The following is a 17,939-nucleotide window of genomic DNA, read 5'->3' on the forward strand; positions in this document are numbered from 1 at the left end:
GTCTGGCTTTATGCATATGATCAAGCACTTGCTGCAATGATGTTAAATGCAAAAATAAATGACATAACCAAGTATAATATATTTCGCTTTCAAGCCACCGGTTGGAGATCACTTCTCAAGATCTACTGTTTGTCTGTTTTTTTTTTTTTTTAATATTGTATTGATAAATGATATAATATTGTTTGTTTCCACCATAGGACTCCAGAGCTTATTACAATTTGCTTAGTCAGATTGCTCCAAAAGGAAATGAAGACGGCATTCCTGCAATTGACATTGATCTGACCGGACTCAGGGTAAAATGTTTATCGCTAATAACCAAAGATCTTGAAGTATTGAAATTAGGTTTTAATTATAATTAGTGCATACTATAGCCAGGGCCGGCCCTACCATGGGACCCGATGGTACCATTGTACCAGGCAGCACTTTCAGGGGGGCAGCAAATTGCCGCCCGCGCGCCATCCCATTTCGCCAGCTCCGCTCCCCACTCCACTGTGGGGCTAATTGCCGCCCGACCGCTCCTCCCGTTCCGCTCTCCGCTCCACTGTGGGGTTAATTGCATGAATAGAGCCATAACAGGTCATTTTTATACTCCTATATACATGTATAGAGCCATGATAGGTCCACTTTAGTTATCATGATATAAAATAATGGATGTTTGGGCATTTTGGTGGGTGTAATTTTTTTTTTTTGGGGGGGGGGCAGCATTTCATTCTTGGTACCAGGCAGCACAATGTCTTGGGCCGGCACTGACTATAGCTGTGTAGTACCTCACGTTCCTTATGTCTTTTGTGCAGGTTTTAATATTCATTATATTAATAAGAGTATGACATAGCATGCTCACCGTGCTCCTGAGTACTATCTACTATCTAGACAATATTTATAAAAATACAAGGCAGAAAGAAACATGTATCATCATCATCCAGGCATTTTAAAAACCTACTAGTGCTTATTTCATCTCTATCACTATTAACAGGAAAAAGAAGACCTGAAGAGGGCAGAATGCATGTTGGTGCAAGCAGACCAGCTGGGTTGTCGCCAGTTCGTCACAGCAACAGATGTTGTACGTGGAAACCCAAAGCTTAACTTGGCTTTTATTGCCAACCTGTTTAACAAATACCCAGCCTTACAAAAGCCAGAAAACCAAGATATCGACTGGAGCTTAATTGAAGGTATCCCTAGCAACACTTATATAGAAAATCCTACTTCAATTAAATATATATATATTTTTTTAGTTTTGATGTTCAAAACTGTAATTTTATTTGTGCTTGTCATTTATAGCCAGTATTTACAAAACCCCTAAAGCTGAACTCCAGACAAGCCATTAATTGAAATATTCAGTAGTTGTTTTCCTTGCAACAAAATCTTTAACGCTGCACAAACATTTATGTGATCCAAACACTCCCACCAGACCCAAATTCCACTCCAGCAGTAACATAGCTTGTTTTGACACTGGCCAAAATACACTCCAGCCTGCTGATTTGGCAATGAAGAATTAGAAACATACTGACAATGTCATCTTTTGGTTCCTTCTCCGCGCTCCTCTTGTCAACACATTCCCTGTCTGCACATGTAGATACAACATAGCTGATATCAATACAAATGCAGCTATCTGTGTTTGTTGCATTTTAAAATACATGCAATTACATGTAATGAAAATAATATTTAATACATAACTGTATTTTTGTGTTTTATATCTGCTATAATGTCTGAGTTTGCACAGAATAAGCTTTTTCCACATAGCTATGATAATATATTATCATTTTCTGATGACAAAAAATAATAACTACCATTTTATAAGCTTATCCTAAACTTCTATTTATTTTATTGTCAAGGTGAGACAAGGGAAGAAAGGACATTCAGGAACTGGATAAATTCACTTGGTGTAAACCCCCGTGTAAACCATCTGTACAGGTAACAGAAACAATGCCATTAGAATGCCTTTTACCTTTTTAGACAAAAAAGACATCAGCTTGTTATAAATAATTGTATTCGTTTGTTAAAAGAAACCTGTACCAAAAAACAATTATATATACTGTATTTATTGGCGTATAATACTCACTTTTTTACCCTGAAACTAGAGCGTAAACTGTGTTGTACGCAGGGGGCTGTTGAAATTTTTTTTCCTTAAACTTTCCTCTTAAAGTTAGGGTGCGTGTTATACGCCTGTGCGTGTTATACACCTGTGCGTGTTATACGCCGATAAATACGGTATATATAGGTTGCCCTTGCTGACCTCTCCTTCTGAACAGTGGCGGAACTACCGCCATAGCGACCCACGCGGGCGCTATGGGGCCCGCAGCTGAGTGAGGATCAGGGGGGCCCGGTGAGGATAAGAGCATCGGAAAATTGACCGAGTCTTTTTTTTTTTTTCACCGCCGTAGAGAAAATGTGTCTGTGTATGTGATATGCATGTTGGGAAGTGCCATCGGCGCTATAGGGAAGGGGGCGCGGCAAGAAAAAAGCTCCCTGCTCCTAAAATGATTCCCACTCGTCCTTCTATGGCTGCGTCCGTCTCCCGCAAGCCCCGGCGGCAGCACGGCACGGCACAGCACATTTTCACCTGCAAAAAAAAAATGAGCTCAGCAGCTGTCAGCATGGAGGAGCCGAGTGTGACGGCGCCCCCGTGCTTGGTGAATAGTGTGATCGTCCAGACTAGCGTCATTCGGCTGGGTAGCTAGAGTAGGCGGAGCCTAAAGCTCCGCCTACCCTCCTCTGCGCGCCTTGTTTGACTTCATCTCGTACCCATCACATGGAGGACTGAGCCTGGACAGGTGAGGAGACTTTGCTATTAGGGGAACGCCAAAGCCAGGCCCAGACAGTAGCAGCAGGTTAGGCCAGCCAGGTACCATGTATCATGTGTGTGTGTCAGGGACAGCTGCCACCTATTCCAGCAGAAAAACACAGGAGAAAGCTTAAGTAATTCACTAGGAAAGTAGATCTATTCAATTTTGTTCTTCCTGGAAATGTTTATGTTGCTAACTGAGTTATTGAGCAAATATTTTATTTCACATAGGCATTGATTCTGCTTTTTATTATGTGTATGTTGCATTGTATCATCATGATGTGTGCCAGGTTCCAACTGCAAGACAGAGCCAAGCCGCCAAAATGTATAGTGCTTGCTCAACATGCATTAAATAAATGATAATTCTGCATAGCCATAGATATCATAAATAAAGTGATCTGTGCAAGTAGTACCTGCTGTTGCACAAATCACTTTATTAATATCTATGGCTATGCATAATTCTAATGTATTTAATCCATATTGAGCAAGTACTATATTTGATTGGCTGCTTGCATCTGTTTGGTCATGTGCCTGGCACATTACTTGGCCTACTTTCACACTGGGGCGTTGCGCTGTCGGCAGTAAAGCGCCGCTATTTTAGCAGCACGTTACTGTCGTTTTTGCGGCACTAGTGAGAAAAGAGGCTCTTTCAGAGCACTTTGCAGGCGCTATTTTGTAGCGCTGCAGCACCTGCAAAGCTCCTCAGTGTGAAAGTAGCCTAAGACCCCTTTCACACTGAGGCACTTTGCAGACGTTATAATGCGCACGGGGGGGGGGGGGGGCGTTTAGGCAAAATGCACCTTCGCCTGAGTTGGCAAAATTCCTTGCACTGGCCCTGATCGCCGGCATGGTCTCCCAGCCAGGGGAAGAGAGAGGAGAGGAAGAGGCGAGCTGTCCGTATCAGCAGAGAGCGGAATTGCCCGCTGTAATATCTTTCATTAGAACTTCCAGTGTTCCCGGGGCTCTTGTCACATAGCTCAGAGGTGGGGCTATGTGACGATGAGCCCCGGGAAGACGGGAAATTCAAATGAAAGCTATTACAGTGGGAAATCCCGCTCTCTGCTGATCCGGCCGGCTTGCCTCTTCCTCTGCACAGGTGAGGCTGTATTGGGCACAGGCAGGCCAGGCTGCATTGGGCACAGGTCATGCCGCATTGGGCAGAGGCAATGCAGTATTGGGCACAGGTCACGCTGTATTGGGCACAGGCAGGCCAGACTGTATTGGGCACAGGTAGGCCAGGCTGTATTGGGCACAGGCAGGCCAGGCTGTATTGGGCACAGGTCACGCTGTATGGGGCACAGGTCCCGCTGCATTGGGCACAGGTCCCGCTGCATTGGGCACAGGTCCCGCTGCATTGGGCACAGGTCCCGCTGCATTGGGCACAGGTCCCGCTGTATGGGGCACAGGTCACGCTGCATTGGACACAGGTCACGCTGCATTGGACACAGGTCACGCTGTATGGGGAACCGGTCACGCTGTATGGGGCACAGGTCACCCTGTATATGGCACAGGTCACGCTGCATTGACACTAGGGCGGCTCTGGGGGGGCCCCATACCCCATTTTGCTATGGGGCCCTGTGATTTCTAGTTACGCCCCTGCTTCTGAACATGATTTCTTTTTTGTTTCCAATACTTTATTTTAGAACAGCACATGGTAAATACAAAAACCACATTTATGACAGTGCTAGACTGGAACACATTAAGACTCAGTTCACCTATGGCTCACAACAGGGTCCGGGTCCGGTGCGTGCTGGTTCACCGTTTCTCCTGCTATTGGGAATTTGCAATGGTGTGAACCCAGCCTAATAGTTTTATACAATACAAGCCATAGCAAGCAAGAAAAATAGACAACATATACAGTATATGTAAAAGACAGGGACCTGGAATACCAGTTCCTAGAAAGTCTCTGTACTCTGTAGTCAGAAAAGCAGGAGGAAAACAGGGAGGAAAAAAAAGGGGGGGGGGCAGGACTGAACATGATTTTACCTTGTTTTAGTATGTTCAAATTCAATTGTTATGATACTGAACCCAGAGAAAGCCAGGCAAGTAGCACTTTCAAAAGGAATTCAGCAACGGCAGACTTCAATTCTAGCTGGATTCACATCTGTGCATTGCTGTAACACACAGTAAATCACACAGTTTACCACAGGGGCGGATAAAAGCAAGCAAAGGGCCACATCTGGCCCCCGGGCCGCAGTTTGGAGACCACTGCCTTAGAAAGAGACGTCGGTAACTCACTTGGTCCACGCCAAGGTAACTGACATGTTGCCTTGGCGTGTCTTCTGGGTATTGTATTGTATTGTGTTGTAGCACATCAAAACGCACTGGATGGGAGTCACCCATTGTGTGTGCGGTGCTTAAAAAAATGTATCGTGATAGGCTATCATAATGCAGTGAGCGCTAATGCGTGGTGATGCACTGCAATGCATTGGAGCAGTGAAACAGGGTCTAAACATTTTAAATATGCATACTAGTAAATACTGTGGTCCGGATTCACATACATCGGCGCATATTTATGCCGCCGTAGTTTATTTTCTTTACGCTATGCTACGCCGACGCAGCGCAGAGAGGCAAGCACCAAATTCACAAAGCACTTGCCACCAAATCTGCGCTGTGGTTCTTAGGCGTAAGTCGTCGTAAGTGGAAGTGGGCGTGAACCATGAAAATGATGGGCCGAGTGCCATAAAGCTACCATTAACGAACGGCGCATGCGCCGTCTCGTGGACGCGTCCAGTGCACATGCTCAGAATCACGTTGGAACTACTCCCTGATCACTGCCTACGACGTGAACGTAACCTACGCCTAGTCATATTCACGTACAACGTAAACGACAAAAGATACAACGGCTTGTGTTCCCTGGTCCATACCTTTGCATGGGTTGCGCCTCATATATGGGGAATAACTTTACGCCGGACGTACGACTTACGCAAACCGCGTATATTATGCGCTGGGCGCAAGTACGTTCGTGAATCAGCGTATCTCCCTCATTTGCATATGTGCATAGAAAATCAATAGGAGCCGCAAATGCGCCCAGCGTAAATATGCGCCCACGATACGACGGCGTAGGCAAGTAACGTTGGTCGTAGGAAGCCTATTTTTAGGCGTATCTTAGTATGTGGGTCGGCGCATAGATACAACGGCGCACATTTGTACTTACCTCGGCGTATCTTGAGATACGTTGGCGCAAATGCTTTGTGAATCCGGGCCTGTATGTTTATTGCAGTGCAGATTTAAATGGAGAAATGTATACTGCAGAATGAGCTGGCAGATGCATGAGCTTGAGTGCAGATCTTACTGCTTTCTGTGTATGCAGTCTCTCCTCCTGCATTTCACATACTATGGGGGTTATTTATGAAAGGCAAATCCACTTTGCACTACAAGTGCAAACTACAAGTGCAAAGTGCACTTAAAATTGCACGGAAAGTGCACTTGGAAGTGCAGTCGCTGTAAATCTGAGTGGGTAGATCTGAAATGAGGTGAAGCTCTGCTGATTTTTTTATCCAATCATGTGCAAGCTAAAATGCTGTTTTTTATTTTCCTTGCATGTCCCCCTCGGATATACAGTGACTGACTGCACTTCCAAGTGCACTTTCAGGGCAATTTCAAGTGCACTTGTAGTTTGCACTTGTAGTGCAAAGTGAATTTGACTTTAGTAAGTAACCCCCTATGTTTAGATATCAGTGATATCTGGAAATATAAGTGCTATTCTAAGTACTCATCCAAAAACGTTTTCTTTGCAGTGATCTTGATGATGGATTGGTTATATTTCAACTTTATGAGAAAATCAAAGTTCCTGTGGATTGGTCCAGGGTAAACAAGCCCCCATACCCTAAACTCGGAGAAAAAATGAAGAAGGTAATTTTCATATTATAGGCAATTTATGATATATGATCAAACCAGTGTCAAATTACCAAAGAAGCAGAGTAGGCATCAGCCTATGGGTCCCATGTCATTTGAAGCCCCTACAACAACAGATCAAATTAATATTCATTTGATCGTAAAGGAAAAGAACAATGAAGCTTTCTCAAATTGTTTACAACAGATAGAAAAAATTACTTGTCTCAAAGAATGAAATAGTTTACATTGAAGACTCTATAGAGAAAATATTATATATTAATGTAATGTGCCCAATAACAACTTAAAGTGCATAAACCATAAACATGAGGTTCACATTACAGTTTGTCTCTTAAAAGCTCATCTTCTTTTGGCTGTCAGTTTGCAACCTACGTATGTGTGATTTACAATAGTAATGGTCATCTCCATTTAGAAGCCTATGCACACACTGCTTAGGCTCGGTTCACTGCCGCAACCTGAAAGTCACGCGGCTTGCAGCGCGAGTTTGCCAGGAGACTTCCTGGCGACTGGAGTATTACTTTGATAAAAGTATAGAATAGAGGAGAATAGAAGTCGGATAGCAAGAGAGAGAAACGAACGTGACAACAAGTGTAGTATCCCAAGGGTTTTAATACATAGGCAGGATTAAGAACATTTACAGAATAAATGATAAAAATAGGCTCATCTGTAATCTCATCTCTAATGGATCTCCGGGCTGTAATCCAGGCAGCCGTTATGGTGTATGTCATCGGTGTAATGGATGATATCCAACCGCTCAGTGTGGAAAGCAGGGAGGCGATGTCTGGAGCCTTGAGGGGTTAGGAAGTCGCACCCCACGGCTGTGACGTCACCGGCAGAGACTGGAGATAGCTGATAAGTGAAGGGGAAAGGCAAGGCTGCATGCTCGGAGCATTCGGCTCCTTCCACTGGCCTAAACTCCAAACGGCATCTTCAAGTCCTCCGATTGGCATCATTATCCACAGACTATTTATTGACAAGCATGTTATTACCAGTTTATGCCAGTAGATACAGCTTTCTTTGATACAGAGCCGTCACAACTCTGGGGACAGCAGCTGTAGGTGGTCCCTTATACACCTTTTCAGCCCACACTTATATATCACAGACTAGTGATCACAAAAGACTGCCTCCCATCCCATACCATTGTGTCTTTTAAAGTGATACTAAATGTTGGTTTAAAAAAAATAACAAACGTGTCATATATCCCTTTTACTGTGCAGCTCGTTTTGCACAGAGTGGCCCTAAACATCCTCTTTTGGGGTCCTTCGGCAGCTCTCGCGGCTCCTCCCGGATTAGATAACTCCCTAGGAGAAGCGCTTTCCTCAGGGGGTTACCTTCCGTGCATGCTCCTGAGTCATTCATTCGGTGTCCATAGACGCTGAGTGTATGACTTGGCTAAACCCCCGGCGCCCGCGTCATTGGACTTGATTGACAGCAGCGGGAGCCAATGCTGCACTGCTGTCAATCTATCCAATCAAAGCCGGGAATCCATGGAGAGAAGGACGTCGGGGATGCGCCAAGGTGATGAAAGGCTCAGGTAAGTAAAACGGGGGGGGGAGGGGGCTGGAGGGCCAGTGACTGGCAGGTGTTTTTTCACCTTAATGCAGGGTTCGACAAAATCCAGGCGCCTGGTCGCAATTGCGACTAGAATTAGCCCATCCTGTGTCTCCGTGCGCCCCCACCTTCCACGCCGCACGATCGCGGTGGGCCGCGCCGGGCCGGTAATTGAGGCCTCGACGTTGCGGCCTTCTGAAGGCCTAAGCTTCCTTCTGTGATCTGGCGCCATGTTGTGGTGGCCGTTAGCATGACAAGTAAACCAGTAATCCAGCAATTCTAATGGAGCTTTCCCAGTGTTTTCACTACCATCTCCTTCCCTCTAATTAGAGTCCCCAAACATTTTATATATTTTTTATTCTAACACCCTAGAGAATAAAATGGCGGTCGTTGTAATACTTTCTGTCACACCGTATTTGCACAGCGGTCTTACAAGCGCACTTTTTTGGGGAAAAAATACACGTTTTTTAAAAAAAATATAAGACAACAGTAAATTTAGCCCATTTTTTTTTTATATTGGGAAAGATAATGTTACGCCAAGTAAATTGATACCCAACATGTCACGCTTCAAAATTGCGTCCGCTCGTGGAATGGCGACAAACATTTACCCTTCAAAATCTCCATAGGTGACGTTTAAAAAATTCTACAGGTTGCATGTTTTGAGTTACAGAGGAGGTTTAGGGCTAGAATTATTGCTCTCGCTCTACCAAACGCGGCAATACCTCACATGTGTGGTTTGAATACCATCTACATATGCGGGCACTACTCACGTATGCGTTCGCTTCTGCGTGTGAGCTCGGCGGGACGGGTCGCTTTTTTTTGGCTCCTAACTTTTTTAGCTGGCTCCTAGATTCCAAGCAAATTTTTCAAACACTGCCTTAATGCGTAAGATGTATTAAGGTGAAAAAACACGAGCCTTTACAACCCCTTTAAGAGATGTTGGTTTTGAAGTTGGCTGGACTGTTTTTTTTTTTATATAATTCCAATGCACCAGTTCTTTTTTCCTTGAATAGAAGTCAGATAGAAGTTGCTTTGAAATAATACAGGAACCTTTTCTGAAGTCGGACCGACTAACCTGGGATTTCACATGTCACGCAACTTGGGGTCTAACTTGGGATGGCAGAGTGAACTGAGCCTTAGTTCAATGTTATCCCACTACAGCGTGTGCACAAAAAAACTCCACAAACCTGCAAGGGCCTCTACAGAGTTTAATCCAGCAGGCTTTTGTGGTTTAGAAATAGTGGCTTCAGCAAAATCAGAAAACTGAGTGAAAAAGCATTGTCACAAGAGAGAATGTTCTGATGAACAATTTATCTACAAATGTCTGAAATTCTAAACATGTATGACCAGCTTTAGTGAGTGAGTGAGTGAGTGAGTGAGTGAGTGAATAACTTGTATAGCTCTACACATGCAAACTAAATCGCCTCAAGGCACTTGTTCCATCCGTTGTCTTCCTTATCCTTCAAAAGAGGTGGGTCTTAAGTTTTTTCCTGAAGGCCCGTGGTTTTCTTCCATGCGAATGTCCGTTGGTAGAGCGTTCCATAGCCGTGGTCCTTGGACTGCAAATCTTCGTTCTCCCTTTGATTTATAGTGGGACTTGGGGATGTAGAAGAGGTTTTGGTTGGATGATCGGAGAGTGCGATGGGGGGTGCAGTGATTTATTTTCTCACATAAGTATTGAGGAGCCTTTCCTTGTGTGCATTTGTGGGTGAGGCAGAGGGTCTTGAATGTGACCCGATCCTTTACTGTTAGCCAATGAAGGGTCCTCAGGATGGGGTGATGGATTCCCAGATTTTTTGTTTCTTGTTACCAACCTGACTGCTGTGTTCTGAAAGACTTGTAGGCACGAGATCTGGTATTTTGGTAGTCCTAAGTAGAGGGAGTTTGAGTAGTCGAGTTGAGAATTGATGATTATTCCGACTACTACCGCTGTATCCTCTTCCAGGATGAAGCGGATGAGTCTACACAGTAGGCAGAGAAGGTAATGGGATCCGCTGACTACTGATCCTATTTGCGCATCCATCGACATCTCTGAGTCTAAGGTTACTCCAAGGCTTTTGACCTTGGTACTTGGGGTGATGATCTGTCCAAGGATGGTGGGTGGTGTCCATTAGGTCCTAGCTTTATTCTTTCGGTTTGCATGGAGGAGAAGAAGTTCTATTTTGGATCCATTGAGTTTGAGGAAGCTCTCAGTCATCCATTCGTCGATTAATGCCAGGCATTTTTCTAATCCGTGATATTGGTCGTTTTTTCCGGTGATCCGAAAGTAAAGTTGAGTGTCATCCGCATAGGAGTGGTAGCACAAATCCATGTGTAGCAACACACTAAAACTAGCAGAGAGGTAGCAAGAGAACATTAAAGTGGAAGAAAAGCCTAACTATAACTATTCTTAAAAATGTTCCCTCACTCATCCTAACTATCCTGCCTACACGGTATAAAAAAAGATCTGTGTAATTGCCTCTATTTTATTCAATCCGGTCCAGTCACGTGATTCTGCAGCTCCGGCTTTCCTGTGTCAGTGAGTGGCTGCTGCAGTGGAAAAGAGCAAGTGGAAAAAGCAGCTGGACCATGGGAATCTATGGTTGAAGCCTTGTACACATGACAGAGGAACTCGACGGGCGAAATACATTGTTTTTCTCGTCGAGTTCCTTGTTAGGCTTGTCGAGGAACTCGACAAGCTTGCTTTGCGTACACACTGTCAAGACAAAATCTCCTCATTCTCAAACGCGGTGACATACAACACATACAACGGCAGGGGAAGTTCGATTCCACTGGCTAAACTCTTGGGGCTGGTTTTGCTAATCTCATGTGTTTGCGTGTTAAGTAAAAGTTTGTTAAGAGATGATTTGCTGTTACAGCTTGAAAAATGTCTTATCTCCATTACAAATGCTACTTTTACTCCTGTCTCATACTTTATTCTGAGCAAGCGCGGGTTTCTTAGCATACACACGCTCGAGTTTCTCGTTGAAAACCGGCTCGTCGAGGAACTTGACGAGCCAATTTGAGACTCCCGTCGAGGAAATAGAGAACTTGCTCTCTTTTTGGCTCGTCGAGTTTCTCGACAGTTTCCTCGACGAAAATGTACACACGACCGGTTTCCTCGGCAAAAAAATATCTCCCAGCAAGTTTATTGCTGGTTTTTGCAGAGAAACTCGGTCGTGTGTACGAGGCCTGACAGTTGTTGTCAAGCTGGAACTGCAGGATCACATGACCAGACCGGAGTAGAATAGATACCAGCAAAGATGTTTTTTTTACACAGGGTAGATGAGATAGGTAGGAGGAGGGGGAGGGAACATATTTAGGAATAGTTAAAGTTAGGCTTTTCATTCACTTTAAAGAGGAGTTTCAGTCTGGGGGAAAAAAAAAATTAAAAGTCAGCAGCTGCAAATACTTTAGCTGCTGACTTTTACTATAAGGACACTTACCTGTCTCCAAGGAGCCCGCGAAGCGGGCACCCCAAGCCGATCCGTCCATCGGCACAGTGTGCAAGCGCCGGCATTGATTCACAGCCGGTTTCCTACTGCGCATCAGCGAGACGTGCAGCGAATTCTGAATAGTCCCGTCGTCATCGGGGGGAATGAGGAGGGCACGATGCGATTGCAGAAATTATGTACCTCACCGCATCGACATAGGATGGAATTCCAGAAGAAAAGGAGCAGAAAGGGTACCAAAAAGCCCCCCACAAAAATGATATATATCCAAAATTGAAGGGGGTGGGGTTTAAGACAGAGTGGTCTTTTTGCCTGGAACTCCGCTTTAAGCAGTATACTAGCTGCAGAATGAGACTGCTATATTGTTATTGTTACTCTAAAGCCTTTCACGTTAATATATTTATATTTAATGAATTTATATATATGGTTTGGTATATTGCAAATTTTTTCTACTGTTTTCAAAATTTCTAGCTTGAAAATTGTAACCATGCTGTGGAACTGGGAAAGAACAAGGCAAAATTTTCTCTGGTTGGTATTGCTGGTCAGGACGTGCATGAAGGCAACAAGACACTCACACTTGCATTGATGTGGCAGTTAATGAGAAGGTATAATTGTTAATTTTGAGTTCTAATGGAAAAAAACATTTAAAGAAACACTCATGCATTAAAAGGATGGTTAAGCTGAGATCTGCTATACATCAGTGTTAATTAATCAGATCATCCAATGCTTCCATGTTGAGAATGTCCTCCTCTAGGTCATGCAGTAGCATTTAATAGCCCATAGTTTCAAAAATGTCTTATAAACATCTAATTTCAACTGCTGCACATTCTATGAACATAAGCTGCTATGTTCATAGCATGTGCAGCAGTTGTAAAGAGATGGAAGATCCTGGAAGAGTGAATTATTTTTGCTGGACCCAAGGTACAGAAGTAATTCAGTCCCCTTCACATTGCTCTTCTTGGTGTTCTACTTTATAAAGATAGAAAGATGGTAGGAAATCACTATAACTTAGAGTGTTATAATGCTCAGCTTATGGGGCAAAAAAGTATTTTAGGAATATTAATACTTTCTCTTTGGCACGGCTGTTGTATCGTCCTATATAGTACAGGTATACTGTAAACCAGGGTCTAATAAATCTAAAGATGCAAATGCTAGATGTATTAAAGGCTCAGAAGTTTAAGCTGGCAGCAAAAATGATTGACAATACCTGTTATGTTGCAGCAGAGGTTGAGTGACTTTTACTTTACAAGGCACCAAAGACTGTGTATTTTTTATGCCTTAAGCCCTGTACACACGGCCCGGATTCTCATCTGGAAAAAATCATAGTTTTTCCTGATGAGATTCCTGGCAAGATTCTCTTGCAAGCCGAAGGTTCTTTTGAATGGCACGAACGCGGTGACGTCATCGACTTTTTGCTCTGCACCCAGGTGATTCTGTCGGCAGGGGCGGACTGACCATTGGGACTCTCGGGCACTGCCTGAGGGCCCCAGGCCACTAGGGGGCCCCATCAGGGTTGCCAGGCTCAATAAAAACAGGGACAGTATGTAAAAATCTGTGTTTTTTTACATCTGTCCCTGATATGTTTGAAACCAACATGCTTTTGATGTGAAATGCCCTGCCTCTGCACTGCCTCCTGGCGTGGTGGCCATCTATAAGCCTGGGGGCCCCATAATCTTCTATTGCCCGGGGGCCCCATGAGTTGTCAGTCCACCCCTGTCTGTCGGCACCTCTGAGCTCAGCACTCTGGATCCCAATCAGGACCTCCATATAAAGCAATGATGGTGCACACTGGACAGCAATGGGCATTCTCCGGTCTCCCTCACAGCAAGAGGAAACTCTGTCTTTTACAGGCTGGCAAAATGCAGTTCTTTCACCTACTTTTGGCAAATTCTCTCTGGGGAATGTAGTTCAAAAGCTCTTGATCACCACAGCATAGTCACTCCTCTGGACTACTGTTCCCACAGTGCATTGCTGCCTGATTTAGTCTATTAAACTCTTCCTTCTCAGTAGCTCCCTCCTTTTGCTCTAACAACTATTAACCAGTCCTGCGACAGGGAACAGCTGCAGCCAATGTTTCTCTCACTCTCATTCTTAGCCAAGCACCTGGCTACAACTGTTAACATGTTGCTGATTTTATTTTCTTTAAAAATAAAGACGGTGTTTAAACACAATAGCAATAGCATCCTGTAAACACAGTAATGTTCTGGGTAGTGTAAACTGTAAGTTGAAGAAAAGGGGTTTTTGATATTTATTTACTGTTATAAACTCTCCTTTTGTCTTATCATTCTGATTGAAGGAACAAAGGGAGTGTGAGTTAGTTTATCCCCCTGTTTTAATAATCAAGTGGTTCCAAGCAGGAAATGTAATTCTGTCCTGTAATTACCTTAAATGTCGTAACTGTTTTTATATTCCAGGTATACATTTAATATGCTAGAGGATATAGGAGGTGGACAGAAGGTTAACGATGACACAATTATCAACTGGGTAAATGAAACTCTTAGAGAAGCTGGAAAGTCATCATCCATCTCTGGTTTCAAGGTAAAATTTGACAAACTGTTTACATGTGCCAAGGGGTAAATGTCAAATCTATCTTCCTCTGTCAGACCTTTGAACAACAGACCTTTACATGAGAGTGGGATATGGAAACGAGATATAGCGGCTTGTTTTTCCCAGAGGAACTTTTGGACACTTAGCCCTGGTTCACACTGAGCTGCGGGAATGAAGCTGTGTGAGTTAAGCTGAATTCGCACGATTTCACTCCCATGCGTCAGTCCCAATTTCCGCAGCAATTTTACAGGCAGGTTTCTGCACAGATGTCAATGGAAATCGCACCCCGAAATCGCAAAAAAGTAGTACAGAAACTACTTTTTTAAATCATTGCAGTGCTGCAAATTGCATGTCAAAACGCACCAATGTGAACCAGGGCTAATGCTGATCATACACCAGCCATTCTGCTACAATGAAAGTGTCCAAAAAAATAGCATTTTTTGGGTTACCGGAATGTGGCTTTGCACCACAACCATGTAACAATTTACTTATCAACAGCAACATAATAAAAATACAAACACAACAAAAATACAATACGCAGCCTCTTGCTTCCTATAAGCAGACAGGCTGGTAAACATCTTTTAAAATTCTCCTGAAATATGTTTTGTGCTCAAAATATATAAGGCAAGACTATAAAACAGAAACTGCATGCCTAAAGGCTGTCAATAATACACATTATTTCTTACCTAAAGTGAAATAATTAATAACACTATTTTTATACATTTCTGGCATTCTGGACATTTTCTATATTCCATAATTTATTACTTTGCTGTACTTACTATTAAAGGGGTTGTAAAGGTAAAAAAATGTTTTCCCTAAATAGCTTCCTTTACCTTAGTGCAGTCCTCCTTCACTTACCTCATCCTTCCATTTTGCTTTTAAATGTCCCTATTTCTTCTAAAAAATCCTTACTTCCTGTTCTTCTGTCTGTAACTACTGTAAGGAGTTAGCTCGGTAGCGGGGTGTGTGACCCCTTGGATGGGTTCACTACACACTGAATTTATACAGACAGGCAGTCGAAGACGGTTGAAAACAAAGATTTTGGTTTATTATTCCATCTTGCTGGAAACAAGTGCAAGCATCCAAACAGCATAAACAAAATCAAACATAAAATAAACCCTGGCCACTTGGGACGTCTATCTTCACCACACAGGAACCTATGGAGTCTGGCACAGCCTAGTGCTGGGCAGACACTGCTGGTCATACAGCAGAAAAACAATAGTCTTTTGACTTTTATCACACAGAAAAATCAATCCTCTCCTCACCTTCTCAGAAGACTTTCTGGCACTGCTCTCCTTACTCACAAAGCCTCAGGATGCAGCCATCTAGTGGTAATCCTCTGGATTACTTATAGAGACCTTAATTGCCTCATTCTAAACAGCTGAAGTTTTCCAACGCCCTTAGACCTATTCTGGCTACTTCTCGCAGCCGACGCCTAATAACAATTGGTGTATTGTCTAAACAAGGCAGAAATATATGTCCCGTCTGTGACAACACCCACAGATTTACCTGACTTCCTGTCACATACCCCCCCTCTTGTTTCAACCCTAGGGTTGGGACACAGGTTGCCAGGCAGGCATGCACTCGGGACAACCCATCTGCTTTCCCCATTTTAGCACCGGGGCGATGCGTTACCACAAAACTAAATTCCTGGAGGGCCAGGAACCACCTATTTATTCTCCTATTGGTCTCTTTGTTCTGTGCCATCCACTTCAATGGAGCATGATCCGTCACCAGTTAAAACTGTCTACCCACGAGGTAGTACCGGAGAGAATCCAAAGCCCATTTCACAGCCAAACATTCTTTCTCAATGATGGCATAATTCTCTTCATGGGCCTTCAACTTTCGGCTGAGGTACATAACAGGGTGTTCCTCCCCTTTGATAATCTGAGACAGTACAGCTCCTAAGCCCACATTTGACGCATCTGTCTGAACCACGAAGTCCCGTGAAAAATCAGGTGAATTTAAAACTGGCTGACTACATAAGGCCTGTTTTAAAGCCTGAAAAGCTGTTTCTGCTTCGGGAGTCCATTTGGTCATTACAGACTCCTTCCCTTTGGTCAAATTGGTCAGGGGAACAGCCTGTGAGGCAAAATGGGGGATAAAGAGGCGATAGTAGCCCGCGATCCCCAAAAATGCACGAACCTGTTTCTTGTTGGTGGGACGTGGCCAATCCTGAATAGCCTCAACTTTGTTTTTATTTTGAGGCTTGATTAGACCTCTTTCAATGGTATACCCCAGATACTTCACCTCTTCTAGCCCAAGGGTACATTTTTTTGGATTGGCTGTAAACCCGGCTTTCCAGATCAAATCCAACACAGCCTGAACTTTTGGCAAGTGTGATTCCCAATCCTCACTGTGGATGACAATGTCATCGAGGTATGCAGCAGCATAGGCTCGATGAGGCCGAAGGGTCTTATCCATGGTGCGTTGGAATGTGGCGGAGCATTTTGTAACCCAAAAGGCATCCTCTGATATTGGAAAGATCCGTCTGGAGTTACAAAATGCTGTTTTTTCCCTGGCCGACTCCGAGAGAGGAATTTGCCAATAACCCTTGGTCAGGTCTAACGTTGTCATGTACCGGGCAGTGCCTAGGCGATCAATCAGTTCATCTATGTGGGGCATGGGATAGGTGTCAAACTTAGTGATTTGATTCAGGCGGCGAAAGTCATTACAAAACCGCCAACTTCCATCTGGTTTGGGCACTAAGACAATGGGACTTGACCAATCACTATTTGACTCTTCTATCACCCCCAGCTCAAGCATTTGTTTTACTTCCTGGCGAATTGCCTCTCGCCGTGCTTCTGGAATTCTATAAGGCTTCAACTTGACCTTATCCCCTGGTGTGGTGATAATGTCATGTTCAACTCCGGAGACCCAACCTGGCAGGTCTGAAAACTTCTCCTTATTACGGAGCACAAATTCTTTAACCTCCTGTTTCCGAGTTTTGGATAGTGTCTCCGCTATCCCAACTTCAGGGACAGCCAGGTTAAATGGAGAAGAAAATCGGGTAGTCTTAGCGACCAAGGACTCTCTATCCTTTCATGGTTTCAGCAAGTTCACGTGATAGAGCTGCTCAGGTTTTCGTCTTCCCGGTTGGCTAATTTTATAATTCACCACTCCCATTCTTTCCAACACTTCATATGGACCCTGCTAGGAGTTTACTTTCGACTGTGGGGACCAACACCAACACCCTATCACCAGGTGCGAAGGAACGGACCTGGGCCCCACGATTGTAAATCTTTTGTTGAGCCAATTGGGCTTGGGCTAAATGTTCCTTCACAATCGGCATCACTTGGGCAATTCTGTCTTGCATTTGGGCCACATGTTCAATCACACTTCGATGAGGGGAACTCTCACTCTCCCATGTTTCCTTGGCAATGTCCAGTAGGCCCCGAGGGTGCCTCCCATACACTAACTCAAACGGAGAGACGATTGGGGAACCTCTCTTATTGCAAACATCAGATAAGGGAGCAGATAATCCCAATTCTTTCAGTCTTTATCCACCACCTTCCTCAACATTTTTTTTAAGGTTTTATTAAACCTTTCCACTAACCCGTCTGTCTGAGGGTGATATACTGATGTACGTAATTGGGTCACTTTCAGGAGTTTACAAAGTTCTTTGGTCACCCTAGACATAAATGGGGTGCCCTGGTCAGTTAGGACTTCCTTAGGAAGACCCACACGGCTGAAAACCTGAAACAACTCTTTGGCAATGGTTTTAGCAGAGGTGTTTCGGAGAGAAATCGCTTCTGGGTACCGAGTGGCATAGT

At 44.0% G+C, this 17,939-nt stretch overlaps 1 protein-coding gene across 1 annotated transcript in view; it reads left to right on the plus strand.

Moving 5' to 3' along the window:
• LCP1 (lymphocyte cytosolic protein 1) overlaps positions 1-17,939 on the plus strand; it is a 67,514-nt gene that overhangs the window by 41,325 nt on the left and 8,250 nt on the right. The window contains exons 9-14 of the mRNA XM_040341259.1: positions 198-293; positions 974-1,169; positions 1,833-1,911; positions 6,523-6,637; positions 12,091-12,224; positions 14,034-14,157. Coding sequence (XP_040197193.1) covers positions 198-293; positions 974-1,169; positions 1,833-1,911; positions 6,523-6,637; positions 12,091-12,224; positions 14,034-14,157 — 744 coding nt within the window. The remainder of the gene's footprint in view (positions 1-197; positions 294-973; positions 1,170-1,832; positions 1,912-6,522; positions 6,638-12,090; positions 12,225-14,033; positions 14,158-17,939) is intronic.

Source organism: Rana temporaria, chromosome 2, assembly GCF_905171775.1.
Source record: "Rana temporaria chromosome 2, aRanTem1.1, whole genome shotgun sequence".
In the NCBI taxonomy this organism is placed as follows: domain Eukaryota; kingdom Metazoa; phylum Chordata; class Amphibia; order Anura; family Ranidae; genus Rana; species Rana temporaria.